This window comes from Anabrus simplex, chromosome 3 (assembly GCF_040414725.1).
Source record: "Anabrus simplex isolate iqAnaSimp1 chromosome 3, ASM4041472v1, whole genome shotgun sequence".
Lineage (NCBI taxonomy): Eukaryota > Metazoa > Arthropoda > Insecta > Orthoptera > Tettigoniidae > Anabrus > Anabrus simplex.
The window spans coordinates 494,804,013-494,814,057 of record NC_090267.1 but is presented as its reverse complement, the minus strand read 5'-3'; the positions used below and the strand labels follow the sequence as shown (position 1 = coordinate 494,814,057).

Below are 10,045 nucleotides of genomic sequence, written 5' to 3'. Positions count from 1 at the left end.
AGGACTGCTTTCATACATGGAAACGGCATTGGGAGCATTGTATTCATAAAGGCGGGCAGTAATTCAAAGTATACAAAGCTAACCAAGCTGCAGGTTAGACCTTTAAAGAGGTATTTCCAAAGTTCGGATAATTTTCTTAACAGGTCTCGTATACTTGCAGAGTTTTCTCATTGATGAAGATTTACAATCGCCCACTGATCTTCAAAGCATAGGAAAATTTAAATTATAAAGCTTTTACCTCTCATATTATGGTTAAAAAATGGCAACCAAGATGCTAAAAGTTCAACAACTTCCACAATTACTGCAAAACTTCAACAACTTCCACAAATAGTTGAAAAATAACATTTTTTATTTAACAGTCAAGCTCTAGTAGGGTGAATAAAAATATATACAAAGAATTTTGTCTAGAAACATTAAAAACAAAAACAAAATAGAGAGAGAGAATAAGAGTTTGTGACTTCTATCATCACAAGATAGGATTATGAGTAACAAAAATGGCACAACAGTTCTTTTAAAGAACTGCACAACTGTCACTAGTAATGTTATGCATTGACTTATTCAATCCATTTCCTTAAAATAGACTAGCAAAAGAATTTCACGAGCCTACAATAACAAACAAGTTCACCTAAATATACCAATATTCTTTCTATATGAAGAAAAGCTCACAAGAATGAACTGTAAGTTTTATCTTTAATTTTTGTGCAGAACAAATTGAACTGTAATTGAAATACACACCTGAGCATTTCTGAGTATCACTGGTATTTCAGCACACATCTTAGCACCTGTGAAAGATTCAATTTCTCCCAAAGCTTTCATTGAAGTTGATTTACCCATTTAAGAAACTTCCATCAAAAGATTACATAGAAATGCTCTTTAAAGGCTACAATTTTCTTCTAACAGAAGAATATTATTAAAATGTCTGTAGCTAACTAACATTATATCGCAGCTCTTCAATTTAGAATTCTGAAAAATCTTACAATTCATAACTATTGGTACATTTATGTAAAATTCAACAGTTTTGTGGCATGTTACCTAAATGAAACTCTTTGCAGGGAAGAAAAGATAACCTGTCACAAGTGTCATTATGTACAATCTCTTGATTGATAAAAGAGTATGTAACCAGTTTCAGAAGATTTCTGAATGTCTGATGTTAGACCGTAGAAGTCTTCAATGGTTGATGCATCGATTTTCTGGGGAGTAGGAGAAAAGAAAATTAAATGCCATCAAATCAAAAATTTTCACTAATTCAATAACCTCTATTTATAATCTTACATATGAACTTAACATCTATACAAGCTCATTAGCTATGCACCAACTGCAACCTTTACATATGGTGAATTAGTTATCGACTTGTGCATTTTTAGAGATGGATCAGAATAAAGATGAATACTGCAGGCGGAGCATACATCGTATTCCAAGAAGAGAAGAACGGAGAGAACAAAAACATGTTGGGGCCATCTGTTATTGAGAGCAAGAAGTGAAGAAGGAGAATTTCATATGACACATTCTCACCTTAAGGATGATGAATAAAGTCTTTGTGTATATTCATATTTCCAAAATTTGAAAATCTGTAAAATATACTGGGACAAGAATAGTCAAAACAGAATTCTACGTGGAGTAGATTTCTTTCACCAGGTTGATTTCACCAATAGAATGGTTAACTTTAAGAATGAAATACCTGGGCTCAGGAGATTCAAAACTGTTTCTGAGTTTTAGCAACAGACTTGCTCCTTCAACAGTAACTTATTTTATATTTTCAATCTGCAATTAATGAATACCATGTTTGTTTCCTATTGACTTTAACTAATAAAATTATTATTCCTATAAATGAAATATTTCATATTTCCACCTTTTCAGTACTTAGAGATATAAATACATATGTTAGAACATGTTTCAGTCAGTGAGACCTTCTCCAGCTAATAGCTGGAAATACTGTATAAAACATTCCATTTAAAGGAAGAATTATTTTAGATTTTCAATCCCTTATATATATTAATATTCTTGCACCAATAACAAGAGATTTTCTTCACCAATAGCAATGAATGACAAAAATTCACACACTGTAACAGTGAGTTTCTCACTCGTATTGAATTACCAGCTGTGCTCCACTTCAGCTCAAAGATACGCTGTAACAAAAAATGCCAAATACTGCCAGACAACCAGTGCCACATGTACCTAATTCACACATCACTTTTCACAAATCGCTTTTCAAACTGTCAGAAGACAGCCATCCACCATGCCTGAATTACATAAACCCATGCAGTACCTCTCAAAAGCAGACTACCGTTCAGCAATTCCATTCAAAAATACACAGTTGGTGCAGAGCATATTCTCTGTGAATAAGTCTTAAATCATCATAGTTGGCAAGCTTGGTAATAGGATAGGAATATATGCAAAGATAAATACTAAGACAGGCTAGTGTGAGCATACAGACCAAGTTTCAGAAGAGAAAATAAATAATATATAAGGAGCAAGTCTTCTTTTATAGCCTTCAAACCACAATGAATTCCAAACTCTATGACAGATCTCATAAATATTACTGAAGAACCCCTTCAATACAATACAGTAGAAGTCCGCTATAACAGGTACGGCATATAAGAACCCCGTTATAACAACAGTTTTTGTCTGTCGCTTCAAAATTCCTATATTAAATTGTGTATTATCCTTCGGTTATAGTGAGAGCTCTATCACTGATGCATCCATTAGTACGAGCAATTATGCGTGCACAAGTTTTTCCATTACCAATATTTATGCATCCAGAGATTATAATGCATGCAATCGATCATCTTTGGTATCGTTTCCCCACTATGTCCAATAGCAAGCTCTCTCGTCGACATTCGAAGGTGATAGGCATAGAATCTCAACGATAATTTAATAAAACCACTTATATAATACTTTCCACGTTTAATGTGGTTTGAATCTACATGAATTTATGGAGACTTATCAGGTCAGGTACAAGTTTCACCCATTATTTGGGCATCTTCAGCCTGTAGACAACCTTTAGGTCAAGGTTTGGGACCTTTTTAACCATATATAGTATAACATATGAACGTTAATAATCTCTTAAGACTAACATGCCAGGATAATAGTTTAAAAAATGTGAACTAAACATAACCGTGTGTAACATAAATGAATGGTGTTTTAACACAATTAAAACTTGTCAGTCCTATTCTATCTAACTTAAAAATATGTCCAAAACTAAAATGGATCTTCTTCCTCTATCATAAGTCTTGGCTAAAGAGGATATTACATACCAGGGTTCATTTGACCCACCTATATCATTTCATGTTCTTGACGTAACTAATGTTGGAATGTGTTGTCAAACACTAGTGGAGATTTAAAAGCGATTGTTATATACAGACTGGCCAAGAATGTCGTTGTGAATGAAACTGTAAGCGTCTTGACTTTGGGTCTTATGTAACGACAAGGAATTGTAAAGATTACAATATTAGGCTGTTTCCTAGTTTTAGGCTGCTGCTTAATTGAGAAGGAACATCCTAGACACTTGACGTACCGTAACTAATGTCAGAATGTGTTGTCAATCACAAGTGGAGATTTAGAACTGATTGTTAATTGTAGGCTGGTCAAGATTGTTGTGAATGAAAATATAAATTTAAATTAACGGTGTTTTTACACAGTTAAAACTTGTCAGTCGTATTCTATTTAAATTCAAAATATGTTCAAAACTAAAATGGATCTTCTTTCTCTACCATAAGTCCTGAGAAAGGATGATATTGATACTGGGGCTTATTTGACCCACATATTTCATTTTCATGTTCTTGACGTAACTAATGTTGAAATGTGTTGTCAAACACTAGGTGGAGATTTAAAACCGATTGTTATATATAGACAGGTCAAGAACGGCGTCTGGACTTTGGGTCTTATGTAACGACAAGGAATGGTAAAGATTACAATATTAGGCTGTTTCTTAGTTTTAGGCTGCTGCTTAATTGAGAAGGAACATTCTAGACAGTGGATACAGTCTTGTATGAATATCATTCCTGTTGATGTGTTGCTTGGTCTTTGGGAGGGATCTTAAGATTAAGATTATTGAACTCTATATCTATTAAGTTACTTAATTCTATTCCTTTCTTTACAATACTTCTACAGTTCAACACTAACATTTTTATGTCATCCCTACTTGACTTCCAAGAGCTCTGTACCCTCATCACCGCTCCCTAGACAGCACCTACTACTTCTTTCAAAAATGACTGCCAATATTCAATCACATGCTACCGACTGTCGAACATTACGAGTTATCAAATACTATCATCTGATCATTCCATTGACAGGAGTATGATTAAAAGTCGGAATATAATAATAAAATCCTAGAATTCAAGTGTAAATGTATTTATTTACATAGTTTACGCCCACATAGGAGCACTTAAATCAATCCATGTACTACAGTCTTCACAATATCAGTTGTAATGTTTTCTCAACTTCCTCTTCTCCTCCCAGAACTACTCCATTTTTTCTGACCTGGCCGCCCTCTCTTCATCTGTAATGGTGTACTGTTTTCGTTTGACTGTTTTTAATTTTAGTCTTGTATCTCTACCTCTCAGAATCCTCTTCTCTTTTCTCTCTGCAATTTGTTTCATTGTTATATTCAGCTCTTCTATATCATTCTAGACCTCAACAAACCAGTTGTTCTTGGTTTTACTTTTCCAAAAGAAACTGAATAATTGTTTCAGTAGTCTGGTCTCTGGTAGTCTTACTATGTGGCTGAAAAAGGCAATTCTCCTTTTTCACATTGTATCCACAATTGATTCATTTTCCCAATAGACTATTTCATTAGGCAGCAGTGTGCATCGTCCATTTACTTGATGTTTTTTATTGATGATTGTCCTGATGATCCTTCAGTCTATTTTTTGGATTTTAACTGTTGTTGCTTTGGTATTCAACTTAAACAGAGTTTCACTTGCATAAGTTGCTTCAGGTTTAACTACTGAACCATAATGTTTGAATTTGATGTTTATCGAGAGAGATTTCTTATATGTTGACCATGTGACTCGCTGTGCTTGTCTCAGTTTTGTTGTTCTGTATTCTATTGAGGCTTTCTCATTTAGGTTCCAAGTTATAATTTCCCCAAGATACTTAAACTTTTTACAACCTTAATTTGCTTGTTATCATATTGTTGAATGACAGGGGTGTCCACCTCAAAGGCTGGCATAATTTCTGTCTTTTCAAATGAAATTTGTAATCCCACTTTTGCTGCAATGTTTTCTAGTTGTTCAATTTGGACTTTTACCTCTTCCATATTATTTGCCAGTAGTGCAAGATTGTCTGCAAACGTTAAGCAGTTTAGTTTTATATATCTACCAATCTTGATGTTCAGTTGGTATTTCTTTCTCCATTCTCACATGACCTTCTCCAGTACACAATTAAACAAAATAGATGAGAGACCATCCCCCTGCCGAAGTACAGTTTTGATTGTAAATGGCTCTGACAATTCTCCTCTAAATTTAACTTTCGCTTTAGTATTCTTGAGAGTGATTCCAATAAGGTTGATCAGTTTTCTGTGAATACCAAATTCTTGAAGGGTATTCAGTAATGACTCCCGATGAATACTGTCATAAGCTTTTTAGAAGTTGAGTGTACATATTGTACATAATTTCGTGTATCATATGTGTGAGTGTGGTGTTAGTGTAGTAGCTAGAAATATTGTCTACTGATTTATTAAATGTGGTTTTAACCTGACCACAGGTACATCATGGAGGGCTAGATTATTTCGGCGTTGTTCGTGCTGAGCTAATTGGTTAAATTTATTGTGATTAGGAATTTTTATAGGAAAATTAAATGCATTTTTTGTTAACGTGCCATTAAAATGAATAGGCCCATATTATTTCAACCTCGTACAAACGAAGTTCGATTGTCAGGAATATTTAAATATTTTTAAAATTTTTCTTTGCGTTGCGCAACATAAACTTATAAAAGTGACAGAGTTATTTTGAATCATGTTGAAGGATATTCAAAGAAGAATGTTTAGTTACAGTGTGAAATTAACTTGAGAGATCTTGGATTGACTTAACTGTTTAAATCATATTAATTAAAACTAATTCTCAAGGAATTTAACTGATTCAAATTTGAGTTGTAAAAATTACTTGGATAAAATGGAATTTAATCATAATTTAGATGAGATTATGAGATAAATATTTCAGCATTATTTATGAGATTTTCTAGACGTTGTTAGCATTTCAGAATCATTTTTGATTAAATTAAAGTTACATATTGCTAAATTAAAATTAGTGTATTGCGATAGCCCGTATGTTAAATGAATTAATTTCATGTCAGGATGAGCTTCACTATCAAACTACTTTGTTTTCAATAAGCCAGACTAGGCTAATTTTGATTTTATTTACCTTTCAGTTTAAATCATGCTTCAGTGTGGAAGGAGCAGACAGTCAGGATTGTTCAAACGATCTTATGAGAAGAACTAAAAATTCCAACATCAAGATTTTTGTTAAATATTTTGTTTTATGTGTTTCAAAGGAGTGCTACATAATAAATGTCAAACCTTATTGTTTTTATTTGTGTGTTTTCCTATTGTCGTCAGTTCTTGTTCCTTAAACTGTCCCTAAAATAAGCATAACCAGTACACGAATGGTCCACCTCTGGGACTGTCGTGCACCGGTTGAGCCTGTCCGGGAAATAGGGGACAGTACGGTATCATTTTCTCGCTTTGTGCACTTGCGACCTCTCTCGTCGACATTCAGAGACGATTGCAAGAGACTATCCTCATTTTTTCCGTATTGAAAGTCTGTTAAAAGGAGAACAATAAAACTTTGATTTCCACCTATTCAATACATTAAAAGCAATTATAAAATTAGGATGTCATCCTTATTTTATTGCTTAATTGTTAAAACATAGGACATGTTTCGTTCATATTTTGAACATCTTCAGCTATAAATATTCTTACAAGGTTAAATTAATAACATTGTGTGTGTTAAGATTTCAATTCCATATGGTACAACATGAGAAAAAGTTTACGTCCAATTGTAACAAAATCTTTTAATGTGTATACAACAAATAATTTTAAAACATTTAGCAGTTTAACAGATTGTAAATGTATTTATACAGAGATTAACTAAAGGCATTGTATTTTAAATATTAGAATAAAGTTTTAAAGTTTCAATCTCAATAAACAGTCATATAATTTTCAATAAGACAACATAATATATAAACGTTTTATATTTAAGAGGTTTTTTAAAGTTTAGTATGGATAAGTTTGTTAATGACGAACCATAAGTGTAAGTTCTAGAACAATGTTACCAATTTAACCTTGTAAGAATATTTATAACTGAAGATGTTCAAAATATGAACAAAACATGTCCTATGTTTTAACAATTAAGCAATGAAATCCTAATTTTATAATTGCTTTTAATGTATTGAATAGGTGGAAATCAAAGTTTTATTGTTCTCCTTTTATTCAGAGACGATGTTGGAGTCTATTAATAATACCCGACCACTGTTATTCCGTAAAGAAAATCAGAAATAAAAGAGAAGAAAATGTTTTTGTAATAAATATGTAAATAACGTGGTAAATAACAGTTGTTAACTCATTCGAAATGAAGGCTAAGTAAACGATCGTTTAATTTTAATACTCTACACTAAAATTAAGTAAGAATGCGATACACCTCAAGATATGGCAGAGCGTATCACTGATTTCAGAGGTTAGATTATATTTTCTCATGTCTGGTTAAATTTTGATAAGGCTATTCCCATCTAAATTTATATTGAGAAAGATGTCACTTTTCTACTGGTGCTTGATATATGTTTTTATGGTACATATGCGGTTAAGTTAGGTTAGGTTACCCTGTTTGAATAAGAAAACTGAAGCGTTTGCCACAAAATGCGAACTTCAGTATAATTTTCTCGCTATGTGTACTTGCGAGCTCTCTCGTCGACAATTGAAGGCAAGTGTCAGAGTCTATTAGTAATACCCGTCAACTGTTGTTCCATAAAGAAAATTAGAAATGAAAGAGGAGAACATGTTTTCGTAACAAATATGTAAATAACATGGTCAATAGCAGTTGTCAACTTGTTAGAAATAAAGGCTAAGTAAACGATCGCTTAATTTTAATACTCCACTCTGAAATTAAGTTAAGTTAAATTTTGGAGAACCGGGCTTAGGGGCACGCAACTGTGGGCTCGCATCCGGGAGATAGCGGGTTCGAACCCAACTGTCGGCAATCCTGAAGATGGTTTTCCGTGGTTTCCCATTTAATTAAGGCAACGGCCGCTTCCTTCCCATTCCTAGGCCTTTCCTGTCCATCGTCACCATAAGACCTATCTGTGTCGGTGCAACATAAAGAAAAAAAAAAAGATTGGGAGAGGCTATTCCCATGTAAATTTATAGTGAGAATGTTATCATTTCTCTACTGGCGCTTGGAATATGTTTTCATGATACATATATGGTTAGGTCAGGTGACACAGCTTGAATAATAAAACTGAAGCATTTGCCACAAAATGTGATCAATCATCTTAGGAAACAAATTGTTTTCTCGCTATGTACACTTGCGAGCTCTCTCATCGACATTCGAAGGCAATGTCTGAGTCGATTAGTAATGGCCGTCGACTGCTGTTCTCTAAAAGGAAATTCAAAATGAAAGAGGATAAAACATTTTCATAATAAGTGTGCAAATAACGTGGTTGATAGTTGTTGTTAACTCATCAGAAATAAAGGCTGAAGTAAACGATCGCTTAATTTTAATGTTATGTACTGAAATTAAGTAAGAACTGATCATTGATTTCAGAGGATAGTTTATATTTTCTCGCGTCTAGTTAAATTTTGCATGTAAATTTGTAGTGAGTTATCATTTCTCCACGTGCACTTGAAATATGTTTTCATGATATATATACTGTTAGGTGATTCTGTTTGAAGAAGAAAACTGGAACATTTGCGACAAAAGCCTCTGGAGTGATACTATAATTTTTCAAAATGAAATTAAACATATACTTTCACGTAGTATCAGATTTCAAAGAATAACAAACAAGTAAGCTGTAGTGTGGACATCATCTACAAAAAAAAAGTTTTGAGCAAACTGATTGCCGTTTCATATGGATTTTAATGTGCATCGGATTTTTCCCGACTTACGAAAAAACGGCTATAACAATAATCCGTTATAACGAGTAAAATTTTTGCCGTCGTGAATTCTCGCTATAACGGACTTCTACTGTACATGAAACTGTTAACATTCTTGAAGACTGGTTAAATTCCATTCTCCAAAAAGCCGCAGCAAAGAAGTGTGAAAAACACTTACTGTAACATTAATGAGTCACATGCTCAAACTGTTTCTTAAAGTAATCCATGGAACAGGGAACCATGGTCCTAAGTGGCTGAAATGCCATGAGTTCAAATACAGAGCTGTGCACCAGGTTTGAATAACTTTCACTTTCTATGAGGAAGTAACGTCTCATGTTTTACGGTCATCAATCTCGAATGCCTAACACCACAATATCATGCAAAAGTCTTGATCTTCTAATGATATGAAAAATGTATCACTCCATCGTCAACTGCAGTGAAGTGACTCTGAGACACTCGTTCAAGACAAAGCTGAAAAGAGTGAGAACAAAAAGAAGAACTGACACAAAGTGGTCTCCATTAAGATGAAGGAGTACTGGAAACTCAGAAAGGCTGACAATTGTTAACCATGGTCCTAAGTGGCCGAAATGCCATGCTCAAAACAAAGTTGTAAAGAAAATATTGAATACAAAGAGGACAGACAAATGCATCTGAATACAAGGTCCAGAAAGATTAAGAGAACAGATAAATTTCAATTTCTTGGGGAATGGATCAAAGGGAATAGACATTGTTGTTGTTGTTGTTGTTGTTTGAGTCACCAGTCCGTAGACTGGTTTGATGCAGCTTGTCACATTCATACCTTGGTTTACCCCTACTGTTCTTACCAGCTACACATCCCACAAAAACCACGTGAACAATCCCTGGGTGTCTTAGGATTTGTCCTATCATTTTCTCTCTTCTTCTCATCAAATTTAGCCAAATCAATTTCCTCTCACCAATCCAATTTAGTATCTTCATTCCTAA

The 10,045-nt window shown here is 33.7% G+C and overlaps 1 protein-coding gene across 2 annotated transcripts in view; it reads right to left on the bottom strand.

Moving 5' to 3' along the window:
* Nucleotides 1-357: 357 nt before the first annotated feature.
* Usp12-46 (Ubiquitin-specific protease 12/46) overlaps nucleotides 358-10,045 on the bottom strand; it is a 104,420-nt gene continuing 94,732 nt past the window's right edge. For both annotated transcript variants that reach the window (XM_067143653.2, XM_067143652.2), the window contains one exon: nucleotides 358-1,190. In XM_067143653.2, coding sequence (XP_066999754.1) covers nucleotides 1,083-1,190 — 108 coding nt within the window. In that variant the 3' untranslated portion in view covers nucleotides 358-1,082. The remainder of the gene's footprint in view (nucleotides 1,191-10,045) is intronic.